Source organism: Sycon ciliatum, chromosome 1 (genome assembly GCF_964019385.1).
Source record: "Sycon ciliatum chromosome 1, ocSycCili1.1, whole genome shotgun sequence".
NCBI lineage: Eukaryota > Metazoa > Porifera > Calcarea > Leucosolenida > Sycettidae > Sycon > Sycon ciliatum.
The window spans coordinates 23,392,720-23,411,325 of record NC_088643.1 but is presented as its reverse complement, the minus strand read 5'-3'; the positions used below and the strand labels follow the sequence as shown (position 1 = coordinate 23,411,325).

Below are 18,606 nucleotides of genomic sequence, written 5' to 3'. Positions count from 1 at the left end.
CAATCAAAAACTGCTTCCGGCGGTACTGATTATAGTACAGGTTTAAGTTAAAAAGCGGCTCCATTTTGTCATACATTAAACCAACTCTGTCATTGCTATGCTACTCAAAAAGAGTAGTGATGTTTATTCACAAATGAATCACAATGCTATCAGAGAAATTCGATATTCTCCAATTTTAGGGGCACTGCAATACTATCCAAAATTAATGCTGCATGGTCATTGTTATGAAGCAGTCACCTCAGTACAGCAATTAAACAGGCTGATTATGTGAACGAGATTCACGGCAAATCTTCTTCCATCAGTGCTGTTCAGTCTTGAGTGGTCCACTGAGACAGGAAAACAACCTGTTCGGTCCTTCCATACGAGAAACAGAAATTGAACATGTTCCAGGGTGGAGGTGGCGAGTATCGGCAATGTAATGCACCTTTAGGCCAACATGACCATCATTCCGACATGGATTTTCAAACACCTTCGCTCGTGAGAGTGCCTCAGAGTGGTATTCATCAACAGATGGCAATCCTGTAAAACACATGAAAAGACATAGCAGCAACAGAAAGAAACCTAATGTTATAGAAACGAATTCGAAAAACAAAGTCTACTATTATTCTAATACAGTGAACCAAGGTACAACCACACTCCAGGAGGCAAGCAAAAGAGCATATAATCCGAAGGTTGCGATGCCTGTATGTATTGTATTTATGTATTTACGGATTCTCCACAGGCTAAATCGAGGGAGTCTTTGTCATGCCACACTGGATACAACATGCTACCAGAATCACTTTCCCCAGAATTGATGATCTTTTCTTAGGGTGTTATATAAGACACATCTGTAGCCACTTCATCTTGCTCACGAAATCATACACCACCACACAAACGGGTCCTTCGGCTATTATACTTTGGGTGGTACATGGTGATGTATGATATTTATAATCTATTGATATCATATTCAAGTCTGACTCTCACCGTGAGATCCTGGCAACAATATTACCTGGTACACGACATATTCAGACACTGACATAAGCATCTTTTTGGAACAACAGGTGTGCCTATCTGCTAGTGTAATGTGACACACATGCAGAACACATGCAGAATCAGTCATAGCTAATTTTACCCCCTCACTGTTGTATGCGCAGACTCCACTTCGCGGTGTCAAGTACTCTTCTTTCGGTGGGCTACTCCACTAAGGCGCTTGTCTAAAAGGACTCACATTCATCCTGCAAACCAACACGACTTGCATAGTTTTCACTGTCGGCCAAAGTGCGTGCATTGCACACATTGAGATTCACTCCCTCCGTACAGGCCAGTACAGAGCTGCCCACCAATTGAGTCTGTTTTGCGTACTCAGACTTCTGATTTTCCGTATCTTGCAGTGTTTTGCGTACTGCCGTGTACATTGCATGCATACTTGCACTGTAATGTTTTTTGACACGCACATGCATGTCGGTGGCTGCATTTGGTAGTGTAAAACATGTGTGACTTGCACTCACGACATTATTATTTTTGTGCTACATGTACATGTTGTTGTGGTACGGCATGCACTCGCTTTGGTACAAGACTATTCATCACTCAGCTTACACTTGCAATGCTTCTACACAGCTGATTGATCCTCTCCGATTTTCTATACCATTTGCTCAATTTCTGTAGTGCGCACAAGGAGTGATTTTCCGTACAAATACAGAAAATATGGAGGGCTGGTACTTGGTAGCACTGCTAGTATGGTAGTACCAGGCTAAGCTGGCTGGAAGATCAAATACTTCTTTGGTTCTTTCAGTCATTTTCACGACATATGTTTTCTTTATCATGATCCCCGGGGTGTGACATTCTTATGAATGCAGAAACTCAGTCTTTCTAACCGAGTCTCACGTGCAATGTGAATTTGTTCTTCTTTTCTTCACAATGCCATGTATCGATTCATCGCTTCTTCCCACCCGAGATCCTATGCAACAGCGATTTAAAGATTGGCTTTATCAAATAGTTAATTCAGAGAGAGAGGATCAGTTGTGGATGCTGTGACAGCATAGAGTGTAGATTGGTGTAAACATCATTGCCCAGCAGAACCGTATTCACAGGGATCTGCGTTTAGCATATGGAAGCTATTTTTTTAGAATTTGTACACGTCCAATAAGCCTGAAGAGAAGAACACCTAACTTAGACTGTCCTAACGTTATCGAACGCACTGCCAAAGTAAAAACAACATTTGAAATGCAAACTCGATTGTGCATGCATGGAGGGCATGGGGAAGAGACTGAGAGGGTGAAAGTGAAGGAAATTTGTTCCGAAATCAAGAGAATCCGAGGAACCCTTGCTGCATTCTTCAGTTCGATAACGTCAGTGGGTGAATCTCAGATGTGTTGTGTGCCCAGACATACAAGTACAGCACTAACCTGAGCATGAGAGCTGCTTGTCATCATCGTGGTCAGGAAAACGAAAGGACGAACGAGGAAGATTGCTGACCATGCATGACGAACAACTGCATATCTAGACGACAGACGGCTTGCCAGAATCAGTCTGGTGTATCTTCAGGAATCTTCTTTCCTAATCGCATTCAGCAGTCAGCTTCGAGGTCAAGAACGCGATGATATTTTCAGAAGGAATAATTTTCAAAAATTTTAAATTTTGGAGAAGAAGCTTCCTTTCTAAAAAAAAAGCGTTCCTTGCTTTCACGCAAGGAGGTGCCTTGCCGGACATGTCGTCGACAGCACAGTGTCGGCAGATCCACGTTTGTAGGCTGCAGACCCGGCAGACGTTTTGATCATCCCGGCCTGGTGGTGAGATTTTGGACCCGGGAGTACTAAAAAGCTGCTCGCATCCCAGGGTGCTCAGTTTCGCTCTACCCGCGCGAGTAGGGGTCCAGGTAACGGGCTCTCTTTCGCGGCCTGCGGAGCATAATATACCTCGTGGAGTCGCGTGCGCGCACTCCTCGTTGCCATGGCGCAAAAACTGCCGCACTCCTAGACCAGCGTCCCTTTAGTCCTTCGCGTATACACATGACCATGCGTGCACAATGGCCTCAAAAAGAACTTGATTATGATTAATTTATGAGAGACTGGAACTGAAAAAAGGTACACGGGACCCAGTAAGTACTGGTACTGTCAGCTATCATTCAGGTGGTCTGGATCTGCCAACTGCAGGGCAACACCATGGGTTTAAAGCATGAGATGAACACGTGTAGTATTTATAGTAAAGCCTGGTGGTCAAGTTCATATATACATGGGTGCAGGACTATGCCTGATTCCATTTCAGCAAAGCAGTTAAAATTACAAATACACAAAAAGCAAGAACTATAGTGAGACGTTGGCAAAACTCACACTAATTATCTTGAGGTGAGTGCCATTTACACCAGCCTCAGTACAAAACGAATACGCTGCTAGCGAGGTTTAATTGGAGTTGCTGACAGCAGTAGTGGTAGATATCTGAGAAAACCAGTCATTATTGCTTTTAAATTGCTTGAACCAATGTGACACTGGCGAGAGAAGACTGCTTGAAAGGCCTTTGGCGTCCGTTACTGTTTGCGACACTGGTTCTGTGACCGCCTTCTGTACCTCGCTACTAGCCAGTGCACTGGTAAGCCACTCCAACCCCTCATATAGACCATCACCAGCCGTTGCAGTACAACCAAACGCAGCTGCACCAAGGGTGGAAAGAAAGCATACATGTACGTGGAAGTACAATCAAGCACTTATATGAACACAATCCGATAAGCCACGAATGTGTGAGACCTGGCTCTAAAGACCACCTGGCTTTAACGACTGCTTTTGCATGCACCGACCGTGGGGTGGTCACCTAAACCAGGTTTTACTGTACATCAAGAACACAAAGTTACACTTTTGAGCAACGATCCTGAAAGGCCAAACACGAAACTCAACACGCTAACATACTAGTATTCTATCCATCGGGAAATGTAGTTCTTTACACAGGATAAATGTGATGCCAGATTCGCCGACTATAAGGAAAAGACTGTGCTGCAATGCCATCTATCACAACACATTACTGTACCTTTCGGGATAGAGCGACAGAGAAAGACAAAATGAAAGAGAGAGAGAGAGAGAGAGAGAGAGGGGGGGGGGGGGCTAATCGTGCAAAATATTGCTTACCCCACTGCCTGCTCCTGAGCTCCTTGAGTCCCAGTCCATCAACAACTTCATCCTTGCTCATGGCATTCGGCAAGTCCTGCTTGTTGGCGAACACCAATACAGTAGCATCCTTCAACTGATCTTCACCCAATGTGTCATGCAGCTCCTCGCGAGCATACTCCAATCTCTCTCTATCATTGCTATCCACAACGAACACTAGTGCATCGGTATTCTGGTAATAGTGTCTCCGCAGCGGACGCTGGTGATAATGGTTGGTGGGAAACACACATAGAAATGACAAGTTGCAAAGAAAAAGGTCCGTTGAATGTTGTGTCACACATGAAGCTGATTGCCATGCCGGAATTCTGAGCTAAGTGAATATGCAGGTTGTGATCAACGTCCATTTCTAGGTCACCTGTATGCCCCCCCCCCCCCCCCCCCCCCCCGGTTAATGGCTAGCAACTTTCACAGACCAGATTTCACAAACCCATTTCCCCAGCAAGTGCACTCATTTGTCCATTCAGTGTCTCATCTAGAAGTCGGCTGCTTCAAAGTTCAAACGCAACATTGGGTGCTGGTAGTGTTGGATTCTTATCATTATTGTCACAGAACTTGTAATTCTCAGTGGAGGTCCATCAGATGCCCAGAATGTTGCTTACAATCTTATCCCGGCCACCGACGTCCCAGGACGTGATGCTGACGTTTTTGTACTCCACTGCTTCCACATTAAAGCCGATTGTTGGAATCGTTGTGACCACTTCTCCCAGCTTCAGCTTGTACAATATAGTCGTCTTTCCCGCTGCATCAAGACCTGTCCAGTTCAGAACACCCGGAATAACACATGACACCACAGTCATGACCAAAGGTAAGTACATCAGTGCAGGTACTGTATGCACCCGGCAAAAGTGTGCGTTTCAATTGTTTTATAATTATACTTCAAAGCCAAAGGCAAGAAGCGCGAAATTTCATTGAGTAGATCTACATCTTATTATGATAATCTCTGGGCCAGTAGTGTGGCTAATATCCGGGGGTGGGGGTATGGTGGATGGAGGAAAGTAATTAGTTGTCAGCATCACTGTGACGAAAACGGAACATGGTGCCAGGATACTGTTAATGTATCCTATGAACAGTGTATCAGTATGTACAGGAGTTATGAAGCCGAGACACACAATCATGCATCAATGACATCATGACACGTCCATAGTCAATGTGATTGCTAGAGCAACAGCTGGATCAAAAGTTCAAAACGTACCCATGAACACTAGACGCATCTCCTTCTTGTTCATAAATCTCTTGCAGACTGCACTCACGGACGAACCCATTGTGTCTATTCTTGTCTTACTAAAGTGTGTCCGTAATTTTCCTCTAAACGACTAACGACGGTTACGTGTTGGGGCCGCTCTAGCTCTACTCGCTCTAGTGCTGTGGCTCCAGCCAGAGCGTTCCAAACTACCTCCCCTATCAACCAGCGCACGTATTTATTGCCTGCTCCATCGACGGCTGTACAAGTACGATTTACAGTAGTGATTTTATCAAACAAGGGCCGGGGCCACAAAGCAGATCATGACATAGTGCAGTACACTACGCCATGCCATGGCGCGAGTAGACTCATTTATAATTATACTATAGACATTGTGATTTGAGCAAAGGACTTAGGTATCCACCACGTTTCGAATGCCAGCGTGGCATATGCCACGTCCCAGTAAAGTACGCACTGCAGCCTAGCCTAGGGCCTAGGCTACATACAGACAGTACATACACAGTGCTGCCAAACTGTCCGATTTTTGAAGGCTCTTCCGAAAACCGGTCCGAAAAAGGATACTGTAAATATACAAAATTTCGGCGCTGCAAAATTTCGGCACTTCACGATTTTTGACATTTCGGCGGCGATTTATTTTCGGCGTGAGGTAGAGGGCATGGTATAGTGCAACAGATGCTGTGAAAAATTTCATCGGCGTTTTAATTTAGGCGTTTTGGTTCGGTGCCGAATATAGCCGAAATTAAATAGCTGCCGAAAATTTGTATATTTACAGTACGTCCGAAAAGCAGCCAAAAATGGCAGGGATCATCAGTACTTTCCTATGCAGAAGTCCTGTATTTTCACAGTTTGAGCGCAACTGAACACACAAATCACTGTAAATGTGCTTCTAAAAAGGCGAATACAGTACATTTACATGTATGCATTACAAGGTGTTACTTTGTAGTTCATGACAACTGTTACTTCTGCCAAGTTCTGGGTACCGTGTTGGTTACCATGGCAACGAAGCGAATTTTCTTCGTATTTTGGGCGATATTTTGGATTGTCTGAAAATTTGCAGAAAATTGTGTCAGATTTTGGGCGAACATTATTTGGCAGCACTACATACAGTACAGACTACAGGTCAGAGCCAGACAGTAGATCAACATGACTACTGACTGTGTAGATCTCATGGATCTACCGGTTGCAAAGCAGTTCTTCCCCAGCAGCCATAACTTTCCTTCCTCAGTCCCGCTCTCTTTCCCCTTCAAAGTAATTAGTTCTCTCACATCCCGCAGGTCTTGCCCTGTCCTCGTTGTCTACATGGGTACAGCCCGGTGATTCTTGACTGCATTATCACAATTCCCACACTTCTGTACTCCCACTAAAATGTTACAGCCCATCCCTACTGATAATGACCCGAGGTGCAAGTAAATGTGGTGACGAGACCTTCAACAGGTCCCTCCTTGGAGCCCCGGGGCCCGGGCCACTCTGTACTACCGCTGCATATGTGCTTCTTTGCCCAGGGGACTCTGAAGGAACACTACATTGAGGCTGCACTACAATCATAGTTCATGCACAATGTGTATCATGTCATGACACCAAGAGTCCATAATAACGCTAATATGCACAAGACAGTATGAGCCAATGCCCTAGCTAGGTTTTTCGTTAATTATTATTATTATTATTATTATAATGCATTCCCGCGGCGGCGTCAACAGTGCAAGTCACCCATGCACAAACACAGTCCACACTTTCGCTTATGCTGGACATGGTAAGAGAAGCAGTTGATATTATAATAGGAAACATAAAGAAAACAAGCACAAACGTAGCTGTAAATCCGTGTGTGTATTTGTGTATAGAATGTTTAAAGTACTCAATCTGCGGACAGAACTGTTTCGTTCAGTTTGTGGACTCGTCAGCGCAGCAGAGAGGAAATGAGGCCGAACCTGATAATAATCTTTATTTCAGGATTACCCAAAGGCTAACGCCTATCTGGGGGATCTCCTATTTGTGTATGTACTAGTAACATAGTTAAGGATGCGAGAGAAAGTGCGCAAAGTGAGTGTGAAGTGTTGGTTTCAAAAAGGAATATTAAGAAACACAAGGAAAGAAAGTAAGACAGAAAAGAAAAGAACAAGCATGTAAATAGCAATGGAAATAAAAATTTCGAATGTTTAAAGTATATTGAGCGATATTTCCGTGATCTGGGGAAAAGGTGAGGGCGCGGTTTCATCGCCGAAAACCTCTACCCGCAGATCATATCCAGTAGCTGCCTCCATTCGCTTCGAACTGCAGCTACGTCTGATAGGCGTTCCAGATCTTCCAGACTCTGCAATCGCCCGCACGCAGCTCGGTTGAGGTCGTCGTCGAGCTTCACCGGCAGGGTGATGCGAGGGCGGCCTCTCCACTTGTGGTCATCACATTCAAAGTAGCTGACCATGCTTAGGACGGCGGGGGCATCACTGGGAAGTCGAAGGATATGGCCAAATAGACTCCACCGAGCTCTGGTGATGATGCGGCTGATCGGCTCTGCCTTGCACCTGTCGTAGAGTGCTGTTGTTGCGATCTTCTGCGGCCAGACAAAGCCGATCAGTGAACGGAGCTGGCCGCGGTGGAATGCGTCGAGTCCACCCTCGGCAGCTGCCGTGAGTCCCCATGTGCCGGCGTTGTATACTATTACTAGTATTACCAAGAGTACATAACCCCCAGGGGTTATGTACTCTTGCTAGTACTGGTAGTACAAACGCATTGTAGAGACGAAGCCTCAGTTCTTCTCCAACGGTACTGCGCCGGCTCCATAGTGACCAGAGCGATCGAAACGCTGCAGCGGCTAGTTGTTTCCGCCGAGAGACATCCTCGTTATCCCCGAGGAGTGAGCCGACAGTACAGACAGTAATAGCCGTTAAATGTTCATTTCCTGTCAAGGCCACCCAGTGGGGGCCACCTGAAATCCCTACTCAGTACTGCCTGTTACTTTGTAATCAAATGTAACGAAGCACTACAAAGTACAAGCATGCTTCAGACCACGCCTGCGAAGAAATCAATGAAGAAGCAAAGGAGAGTGCGGAAGACCTCCATCTTGCAGAGAGAACTGAAATATTGGCGCAGAAGGATGCATGATAATAATGTGATATTGGAGGATCAGATAGATCACAAAGAAAATTTCCAGCAGAGCCTACCATGCCGACTGATAAACCCCTCCAAAAGTGAAATAGGCAGAGTCAGCAAACCGATACTGTCGGGAATTGTCCGAGATGTAAGGGAAGTGTTGTCAATCGACTCATGGAAGAACACAGCGTCAGTGATTGATTGGTTTCAAGCCATCGAGAGGAAGCCGGGGTGTACATTTGTCTGTCTAGATATTGTGGAATATTATCCGTCCATTTCGGAAGATCTTCTGCTATTGAGTTTGCTGAACGACATACCAGTATCAGCAAGCAAGACAAAGACATCATCCTACATCATCCTACATCAAAGACATCATCCTGCATTCGCGAAAGTTGCTATTATTTAGTGGAGACACTACTTGGATGAAGAAGAACGGAAGAGGACTATTCGACGTGACAATGGGATATTTCGACGGTGCCGAAGTCTGCGAACTAGTTGGGACGTATACACTGTCCAAGATTGCACACGAACTCAACAGCAGTGACGTCTGGACTATACCGTGATGACGGTCTGGCAGTGCTACGAGACGCGACAGGCAGCGAAGCTGACCGAATGAGGAAGACAGTATGCAAGGTATTCAAAAACCTCGGACTTTTTTCAGAGTCAGACTGACCATCGACCTAACAAACGGAACATATCGCCCGTATAGAAAACCTAACGATACACCGGTCTATGTCCACAGCCAATCGAATAATCCACCAACAATCATCAAGCAAAATTAATACCGAAAGCTATTTTAACCCTTTGTGACCCCACTGAAAGTACGACAATTTACTCACCTCCAAATAACATGCACTTTTGCTTGTATCTCTGCCAAACATTCACCGATTTTTACAAACTTGCCACCGCTGGAAAGGTATTTCCAAGACGAAGCGACTCATACCACACTCAAGCCAGCTACCTGCATGGCGTCTGCTCTGCGTGGCCTAGAATGCCGCTCAAAACAGCAGCCGTGCGCGAACAGCTCCAGCAAAGTTCAAACAGCCGCCATTCCATTCTCCTTCATCACATCGACTTCAAATAAACTACAGCGGAAAGCTCGTTTCAAGCGCAAAATGTTGGCGTGCAGCATGCTTGAGTATGACGTAGCACTCCGGGGAAAACCCCTGCCAAGCGCAGTGTGAAAATTTGAATTTTTTGATCGGAGTGAATTTTTCAGTTTTCCGCCGACCTCGAGTCTCACCACGGCGGCATCGTACCTCGTAGAGACTTCGGATAACTTCGACGTGATAGCCAAGGCTCCTCTCGAGACGTAGACGGTTTGTTTATGAAAATCGGGGAAGGAACACCAGAGATATAATATTTTTGGTGCCACTGTATACCAATCGATCGATATCGCGATCGATGGGGTCACAAAGGGTTAAAACAGGCGGCTAACCGATATTTCATCCAACCAAGACACGCAGAGAAGCCGCACAACAGCGCACTTAGGAACAGTGGATATACTGAAGAAATAGAGTACATGGAAGAGAGAGACAAGGATTCAAGCAAGAAAAGGACCAACAGGCGGCGGAATATCATCTAGTATCCCGCCCTTCACCAGTTCACGGCTTCAGCAAGACAGTAGCGTAGATCTACTGCAGCCTAGCCTACACTAGGCTACAGACAGTACAGTAGATCTACAGCCTATCCTACAGACAGTACAGTAGATCTACAGCCTAGCCTACAGTACAGAGTCCTAGGGAGTTCAGTTCCGGTCACTGAAAAGCGAAAAGTGCAGTCACAGCTCGCCTGTACAAAGTGAATGGGCGCCTCGTGGCTGCAGTTCGAGATGCAGTTAAAGGGGAAGTATACCCTAAAATCAAATTTTCACCAGTTGTAGTCTTCTGGGTGCTGAGTCGAATGGTCTTGGTCCGAGGAAGCTGAGACGCTCCCTTCCTACTTGAATCCCAATCGAACTCGCGCACTTCCACCGAAACTGGGTGACTGCGCCCCACGAGATGGGGATTTGTATGCAAAATGTCACTAAAAGCGCCATTTCGTTCTTATAAAAGCACGGATGACCGCGATTGACCCATATGTTGTAGTCTTTTGGACGCTGAGTCGACTGGTTTTGGTCCGAAAAGGCTGCGATGCAGCGTTCCTCCTTTATTCCCAATCGAACATGGTTGAACAAGCGGTCACGTGCTCCTGGGTGCCCAAATCACCTGGTCACCGCGCCAGCAGGCGACAACTTTCACACCAAGGTTCAACTCGAGTTCAACTCGAGTGACAGGACTGCACCCAAAAAAGGTCAAACAGGCTAGTAAGTTGTACCCTGCAGGCACGGTGACCAGCTGACTGGTGTACGCAGGAGCACGTGACCGCTTGTTCAAACATGTTCGATTGGGAATAAAGGAGGAACGCTGCATCGCAGCCTTTTCGGACCAAAACCAGTCGACTCAGCGTCCAAAAGACTACAACATATGGGCCAATCGCGGTCATCCGTGCTTTTATAAGAACGAAATGGCGCTTTTAGTGACATTTTGCATACAAATCCCCATCTAGTAGGGCGCAGTCACCCAGTTTCGGTGGAAATGCGCGAGTTCGATTGGGATTCAAGTAGGAAGGGAGCGTCTCAGCTTCCTCGGACCAAGACCATTCGACTCAGCACCCCGAAGACTACAACTGGTGAAAATTTGATTTTAGGGTATACTTCCCCTTTAAGGTAGCAGTACTGGAATATGCCATTCGCAAATACAAACAACTAAAATCGGGTATTACTTCGGTGTCTGTGAATCTTTTCCCACAAAATTTTGAGCACAGATTCATGATTCACGCCACCACCTAATAAAAGTACTACCTTGAACTTATTTACTTCGCATCGTCCCAAAAGTTCACTGCACTGGAGAGTAAAAAAATGCCGTCGTCTCAGATTTTTGGTACATGCTAGCAGCAACATAATATCAGCTGAAGTGTTAAAAATGCATCATAAGCGACAGTCTACAATAGTAGCAGATGCTGAATAGAACAGATTGGAGATAGGACACAAATAGCACCACCCAGTCAACATCATCTGTGAAGACGCCCGTCACCGTCGAAAAAGATTATTACTACTGAGGCAGCTAACATCCGCCAAACAAAAAACTATGGCTTTATAAATATATTCAGCATCTGGGAAATTTTCCACTGATCAATCTACATATAAGGTTTATTGGGCTGTGATGAGCCAGTCTGGAGATATAGTGTACCAAAGTTTGGTCGGAAGGCCAAAAAACACTAACTTTTGGCACTCTGAAAACCCTCCAGCAATGTATGTGACTACCTCTGCTTGCTGTATCGTGTCAGCAAATCCCTTTCGAATGGCTCTTCTTCTCTTCCTGGCTGACCTTTGCTCCTCACTGGACCTTCTCCTCCTGTGATAATGCTTCTCTTCATCCAACTTGAGAAGACCAGAGCTGGCAAGTGAAACTTAGAGCAGCTCATCATTTCCAGCACAGCCGAAAACATTTCCATTGTTCGTACTCAGCATTAGAAATCTTTCTTGCTTGCCATCTGTTCTTCCAAGTTTCACATCCACTGCAGTGTTTTGATAGCACCTCCGCGTCCAGAACCTTTTCTGTCTCATAGGACACAACAGTTGGCATACCAAACATTGATGAGAATCCGCGCTTCATCCACGTTCCATCGGTGCTAACTGCAACATGCTCCGGGTGGGAATGCTGTTCTGTTGTTCGCCGAACAAGAAGACGCTGTGCAGCACTCTTCATGCTGTCCCTAGCATCAGTTTCCACAGCAGTGTGTAGTGCATCGCTGTGCCCAGAATTGCTAACAGGAGGCGGCATATCCAATATCCCACAGATACTGTTCAGACCTTCTCGTCCACTACCAATAAGGCGCATGGCAAGCACACTGCGGCGGCGGTTTATATCGTACAATTTAGCAAGTGGGTGTCTTTCTGCCAGGGCTACACTGGTTGATGAGCAGCACGATTCGCACTGCAAACTAATTGTTGAGGCGAGGCCATGACGAAAATTATCTTTGATAGTCAGGTTGCCCTCTTGATAATTACTACATACACACGCTGACGTCACCAATTGCTGTAAGCTCTCCATGTGAACAATTCGAATTCCTGATGGAATATCATCGCAATCCTCTTCAGACTAATCTCCATCGTTATCACACGAGGCATCACTGGATAAAAAATCAGCTGGAAGATCAGAGTCATCTTCTACGCCCTCACCAGCTCCATCAGCCTGCGACTCGTGTTCGCTTTCACTCCCCTCAATTGGCTCAAATACTTCAGGATTTGAGACGAGCTTGGACGTAACTCTAGGAAATTTGCTTTTCCTTGGCCTGCTGAGCGACCTTCGTTTGTGTTCATCACCCGTCTCCTGACCAAGTAGCGCCAGCACAACAACTCAAGCGCAGAGCTCCAACGTCGCTGACAAACGCTCGTCGCATTGGCAAACAGTTTGAGAACAAAGAATTTTTTTATCATCTTTGAAAATACAATTGCGTGGGTTGAGTGCAGGCCAGCCAGGCCAGCTAGCTTGGGCCAGGCAGGCGCTGCATGTGGCGATCGCGACACTCAGCCCAGCTCTAAACTGGTTTTAGCTGGACAGATAGCGTGAATCAGGCCGAGATTGGCAAGGATGCGCTGATATTGTACAGAAACCCTCTCGAAATAGATTGACATCGATCAGCTGATCAGTGCAATTTTGAAATTTTGACGGGTATTTTCAGTTTTTGAAGGGCCATATCTCTGCTTTGGCTGGTTCGAATGCCAAAAAAATTCATTTGTAGACCCTTTGGTATTCCTTCTTTCAGAAAAATCACACTTGAAGCAGTTCCCGTGAAATTGATATTTTGGCTAAATCTGACACCCGTTTTCCAGTACTGCTACCTTAAAGGGGAAGTATACCCTAAAATCAAATTTTCACCAGTTGTAGTCTTCGGGGTGCTGAGTCGAATGGTCTTGGTCCGAGGAAGCTGCGACGCTCCCTTCCTACTTGAATCCCAATCGAACTCGCGCACTTCCACCGAAACTGGGTGACTGCGCCCTACTAGATGGGGATTTGTATGCAAAATGTCACTAAAAGCGCCATTTCGTTCTTATAAAAGCACGGATGACCGCGATTGGCCCATATGTTGTAGTCTTTTGGACGCTGAGTCGACTGGTTTTGGTCCGAAAAGGCTGCGATGCAGCGTTCCTCCTTTATTCCCAATCGAACATGGTTGAACACGCGGTCACGTGCTCCTGGGTGCCCAAATCACCTGGTCACCGCGCCAGCAGGCGACAACTTTCACACCAAGGTTCAACTCGAGTTCAACTCGAGTGACAGGAGTGCACCCAAAAAAGGTCAAACAGGCTAGTAAGTTGTACCCTGCAGGCACGGTGACCAGGTGACTGGTGTACGCAGGAGCACGTGACCGCTTCTTCAACCATGTTCGATTGGGAATAAAGGAGGAACGCTACATCGCAGCCTTTTCGGACCAAAACCAGTCGACTCAGCGTCCAAAAGACTACAACATATGGGCCAATCGCGGTCATCCGTGCTTTTATAAGAACGAAATGGCGCTTTTAGTGAGATTTTGCATACAAATCCCCATCTAGTAGGGCGCAGTCACCCAGTTTCGGTGGAAGTGCGTGAGTTCGATTGGGATTCAAGTAGGAAGGGAGCGTCTCAGCTTCCTCGGACCAAGACCATTCGACTCAGCACCCCGAAGACTACAACTGGTGAAAATTTGATTTTAGGGTATACTTCCCCTTTAAAGGGGAAGTTAAGGCAAAAATTAAAATTTCACCAGTTGTAGTCTTCGGGGTGCTGAGTCGAATGGTCGTGGTCCGAGGAAGCTGAGACGCTCCCTTCCTACTTGAATCCCAATCGAACTCGCGCACTTCCACCGAAACTGGGTGACTGCGCCCTACGAGATGGGGATTTGTATGCGAAATGTCACTAAAAGCGCCATTTCGTTCTTATAAAAGCACGGATGACCGCGATTGGCCCATATGTTGTAGTCTTTTGGACGCTGAGTCGACTGGTTTTGGTCCGAAAAGGCTGCGATGCAGCGTTCCTCCTTTATTCCCAATCGAACATGGTTGAAGAAGGGGTCACGTGCTCCTGGGTGCCCAAATCACCTCGTCACCACGCCAGCAGGCGACAACTAACTTTCACACCAAGGTTCAACTCGAGTGACAGGACTGCACCCAAAAAAGGTCAAAACAGGCTGTAAGTTGTACCCTGCAGGCACGGTGACCAGGTGACTGGTGTACGCAGGAGCACGTGACCGCTTGTTCAACCATGTTCGATTGGGAATTAGGGGCGAACGCTGCATCGCAGCCTTTTCGGACCAAAACCAGTCGACTCAGCGTCCAAAAGACTACAACATATGGGCCAATCGCGGTCATCGGTGCTTTTATAAGAACGAAATGGCGCTTTTAGTGACATTTTGCATACAAATCCCCATCTCGTAGGGCGCAGTCACCCAGTTTCGGTGGAAGTGCGCGAGTTCGATTGGGATTCAAGTAGGAAGGGAGCGTCTCAGCTTTCTCGGACCAAGACCATTCGACTCAGCACCCCGAAGACTACAACTGGTGAAATTTTAATTTTTGCCTTAACTTCCCCTTTAAAGGGGAAGTATACCCTAAAATCAAATTTTCACCAGCAAGACTACAACTGGTGAAATTTTAATTTTTGCCTTAACTTCCCCTTTAAAGGGGAAGTATACCCTAAAATCAAATTTTCACCAGTTGTAGTCTTCGGGGTGCTGAGTCGAATGGTCTTGGTCCGAGGAAGCTGAGACGCTCCCTTCCTACTTGAATCCCAATCGAACTCGCGCACTTCCACCGAAACTGGGTGACTGCGCCCTACTAGATGGGGATTTGTATGCAAAATGTCACTAAAAGCGCCATTTCGTTCTTATAAAAGCACGGATGACCGCGGTTGGCCCATATGTTGTAGTCTTTTGGACGCTGAGTCGACTGGTTTTGGTCCGAAAAGGCTGCGATGCAGCGTTCCTCCTTTATTCCCAATCGAACATGGTTGAACAAGCGGTCACGTGCTCCTGCGTACACCAGTCAGTTGGTCACCGTGCCTGCAGGGTACAACTTAGGTGTGAAAGTTGTCGCCTGCTGGCGCGGTGACCAGGTGATTTGGGCAACAAGGACCACGTGACCGCTTCTTCCGGTCACTGAAAAGCGAAAAGTGCAGTCACAGCTCGCCTGTACAAAGTGAATGGGCGCTTCGTGGCTGCAGTTCGAGATGCAGTTCGCGGCCCGAGTATCTTCTCCCGCGGCCTTTTCGGCCTTGTCGATGCTATTTTTAGGTAGCCGAGGTCATTACCTTTCCAATGGTGCCACACATGCCATGCTTCCAAAAATAATGCCTTCGCGCTTGGCGCGGGTGCACTTCGAAGTACTAATTTCGACCAGATCCGTACTCGGCTTCGCGAGGAACACCCGATTTTCGTGTTCAGCGGCCTCGAATTAGCCTAAACCAAGAGGATTCTACAACATTGAGGCTCGCGCTTTATCGCCGTAGAAGGAAAATGATCACAGAAACCAGCCCACGGCGATTTCCTGGTGGTAGACGAAAAAATCGAGTGAACTGCGCGCACACTGGTAGAAGCAGTGACGGTGAAAACGTGTGACTTGTGCAAGTCGGCGCGCACGGCATGCGTGCACACTGCACATGCGCATGCATGCACACATCCTGTGTCGCCATGTATGCACCAGATAGTGCAGTGCTGGACGGAAACCACACGGCTCCCATACATACTTGCATTTACTTCTGTGACTACTTTCTCCCCAGTTTTCCGATCTTCAATCGACTATAACCCTAGATTGCCTTGGAATTTCGGGTTCAAATTTTCACAGGTTGTTTCTCGATTCTTCCCGGTTTAGAAAAACTAGCGTTTTTTTTCTAGCGTTTTATGCAAAACTCGCGAATTTGATTTTTCAATTGAAGTCCAATTAAAAGACAGTACAGACAGTAGATCTACAGCCTAGACTTGTTTTATTGAAAGCCCCACATCTAGGTGAATAATAGCAAGAAGGTACAAGAGAAGAGGTAGAGAGAAAAGGGAAACCAAGGAGGAGTCCAGGTAGAAAAGGAAAAGTCACTTGAAAGATTAGAACATTGAAAGGATCAGTCACGCAATACGGTTACTTCCCATCGTGGATAGGATAATTATTCATCGCTACGCAAGAAGTAGGTCGTTATTATTAACAAGGAAAAAACTAGTACTAGTAGTAGGTACAGGTGGACCTTTCTTGACAATCAGTGACAAGCTACAAACCGGCGCCCTGACTCATGGCCAAATACACCACCCATCAGTACTGAGTCAGTAGATCGACATTTAGCCTGTACCGGTTGTAAAACAGTCCTTCCCCAGTAGCCATAACCTTCCTTTCCCAGCCCCGCTCAGCGGCTCTCTTTCCTCTTCCCACGGTTCTGTACTCCCATTAAAAATGTACAGCCCATCCCGGCCCTAGGCCTAGGTGCACCACTAAGTAAATATGGACCTTCGATTGAGCTCAGCAGGTCCCTCCCCTGGAGTCCTGGGCCACTCTGTACTGCTGGATATGTGCTTCTACGCCCAGGGGAGTCAGACTCAGGCCGTCAGGGTCTCCGAAGGAACGCTACATTGAGGTCGCACTACATGCACATGATACGCACAGGGCAATATCATCGGACCCAATGCAGACCAGGCAGGCACAGTGGGTTGGTCAAAGATCATGATTGAGATACGAGAGGTACCTGGTTCAAGTCCTGCCTGGGAGCGGTTTTTCCAGCCGTGCTGCTACCCACAGTCAACTGGGAACTTGTGGCCAGGCACAAGGGGTACATGGATGCAGCTAATGGGGTCGTTTTCGGCACTTGTGCCAGTGGTTGTGAGACTTGCCCACTCACCCCCACCGTTAGGCGCTGCATCTGCCGCTAGGGTTTATCGGGTGTTAGCGGCCGTCGTGAGTTCCCTTCGGGAACGGATACGATAATTTACTTCTTTTTTTTAATGCAGATTAATCCCTAGCTCCACTAACGGGTGTTTCTTCAATAGTAATGTTTATTTCCTGTCAAGGCCACCGGGGCCACATGAAATCCCTACTGCCTGGAACTTTTAAAGGGGAAGTTAAGGCAAAAATTAAAATTTCACCAGTTGTAGTCTTCGGGGTGCTGAGTCGAATGGTCGTGGTCCGAGGAAGCTGAGACGCTCCCTTCCTACTTGAATCCCAATCGAACTCGCGCACTTCCACCGAAACTGGGTGACTGCGCCCTACTAGATGGGGATTTGTATGCAAAATGTCACTAAAAGCGCCATTTCATTCTTATAAAAGCATGGATGACCGCGATTGGCCCATATGTTGTACTGTTTTGGACGCTGAGTCGACTGGTTTTGGTCCGAAAAGGCTGCGATGCAGCGTTCCTCCTTTATTCCCAATCGAACATGGTTGAACAAGCGGTCACGTGCTCCTGGGTGGCCAAATCACCTGGTCACCACGCCAGCAGGCGACAAATTTCACACCAAGGTTCAACTCGAGTTCAACTCGAGTGACAGGACTGCACCCAAAAAAGGTCAAACAGGCTAGTAAGTTGTACCCTGCAGGCACGGTGACCAGGTGACTGGCGTACGCAGGAGCACGTGACCGCTTCTTCAACCATGTTCGATTGGGAATAAAGGAGGAACGCTGCATCGCAGCCTTTTCGGACCAAAACCAGTCGACTCAGCGTCCAAAACAGTACAACATATGGGCCAATCGCGGTCATCCATGCTTTTATAAGAATGAAATGGCGCTTTTAGTGACATTTTGCATACAAATCCCCATCTAGTAGGGCGCAGTCACCCAGTTTCGGTGGAAGTGCGCGAGTTCGATTGGGATTCAAGTAGGAAGGGAGCGTCTCAGCTTCCTCGGACCACGACCATTCGACTCAGCACCCCGAAGACTACAACTGGTGAAATTTTAATTTTTGCCTTAACTTCCCCTTTAAAATGTACCGGTATTATGATACAGTAACACGTACACACGTACATGTATACTCAAGTACAAAGTGTGGCAATCACATAAATGGCCTCAAATAGAACTTGATTATGAGAGGCTGAAGCTAAAATAAAAGTACGCACCCAGCATGGAGTACTCTCAGGTATCATGGAGGTGGTCTTGATCTACAAACTGCAGAGCAAGGCCATGGATAATAATAATAA

General features: G+C 46.7%; 2 protein-coding genes and 1 long non-coding RNA gene across 3 annotated transcripts; all 3 read right to left on the bottom strand.

Annotated features, from left to right (window-relative positions):
• Positions 1-23: 23 nt before the first annotated feature.
• LOC135818892 (uncharacterized) lies at positions 24-2,882 on the bottom strand. Its single transcript, XR_010553806.1, has 2 exons — positions 2,385-2,882; positions 24-519 (listed from the first exon to the last, which is right to left on the bottom strand). It is a non-coding gene; the product is annotated as an uncharacterized LOC135818892 (long non-coding RNA).
• A 201-nt stretch (positions 2,883-3,083) lies between these two features.
• LOC135818867 (uncharacterized) lies at positions 3,084-5,689 on the bottom strand. The gene is made up of 4 exons (XM_065332077.1): positions 5,326-5,689; positions 4,733-4,884; positions 4,095-4,332; positions 3,084-3,625 (listed from the first exon to the last, which is right to left on the bottom strand). Exons 1-4 carry the CDS (start codon positions 5,393-5,395, stop codon positions 3,378-3,380), a joined length of 708 nt encoding a protein of 235 aa, XP_065188149.1. The 5' UTR covers positions 5,396-5,689; the 3' UTR covers positions 3,084-3,377.
• A 1,869-nt stretch (positions 5,690-7,558) lies between these two features.
• Positions 7,559-12,245, bottom strand: LOC135822424 (uncharacterized). The gene is made up of 2 exons (XM_065335229.1): positions 12,050-12,245; positions 7,559-7,992 (listed from the first exon to the last, which is right to left on the bottom strand). The coding sequence occupies exons 1-2, from the start codon at positions 12,243-12,245 to the stop codon at positions 7,559-7,561; spliced, it is 630 nt and encodes a 209-aa protein (XP_065191301.1).
• Positions 12,246-18,606: the final 6,361 nt, after the last annotated feature.

Bases quoted from the DNA above. Each gene is read 5' to 3' on its own strand.
- LOC135818867 (XM_065332077.1), bottom strand. From the start codon at position 5,395: ATGGGTTCGTCCGTGAGTGCAGTCTGCAAGAGATTTATGAACAAGAAG. The intron at 4,885-5,325 runs GTACGTTTTGAA...TGAACTGGACAG, and splicing joins GATGCGTCTAGTGTTCATGG to GTCTTGATGCAGCGGGAAAG. The intron at 4,333-4,732 runs GTAAGCAACATT...CATTATCACCAG, and splicing joins TCGGTGGCCGGGATAAGATT to CGTCCGCTGCGGAGACACTA.
- LOC135822424 (XM_065335229.1), bottom strand. From the start codon at position 12,245: ATGCCGCCTCCTGTTAGCAATTCTGGGCACAGCGATGCACTACACACT. The intron at 7,993-12,049 runs GTATGCCAACTG...TGGTAATACTAG, and splicing joins CGGATTCTCATCAATGTTTG to TAATAGTATACAACGCCGGC.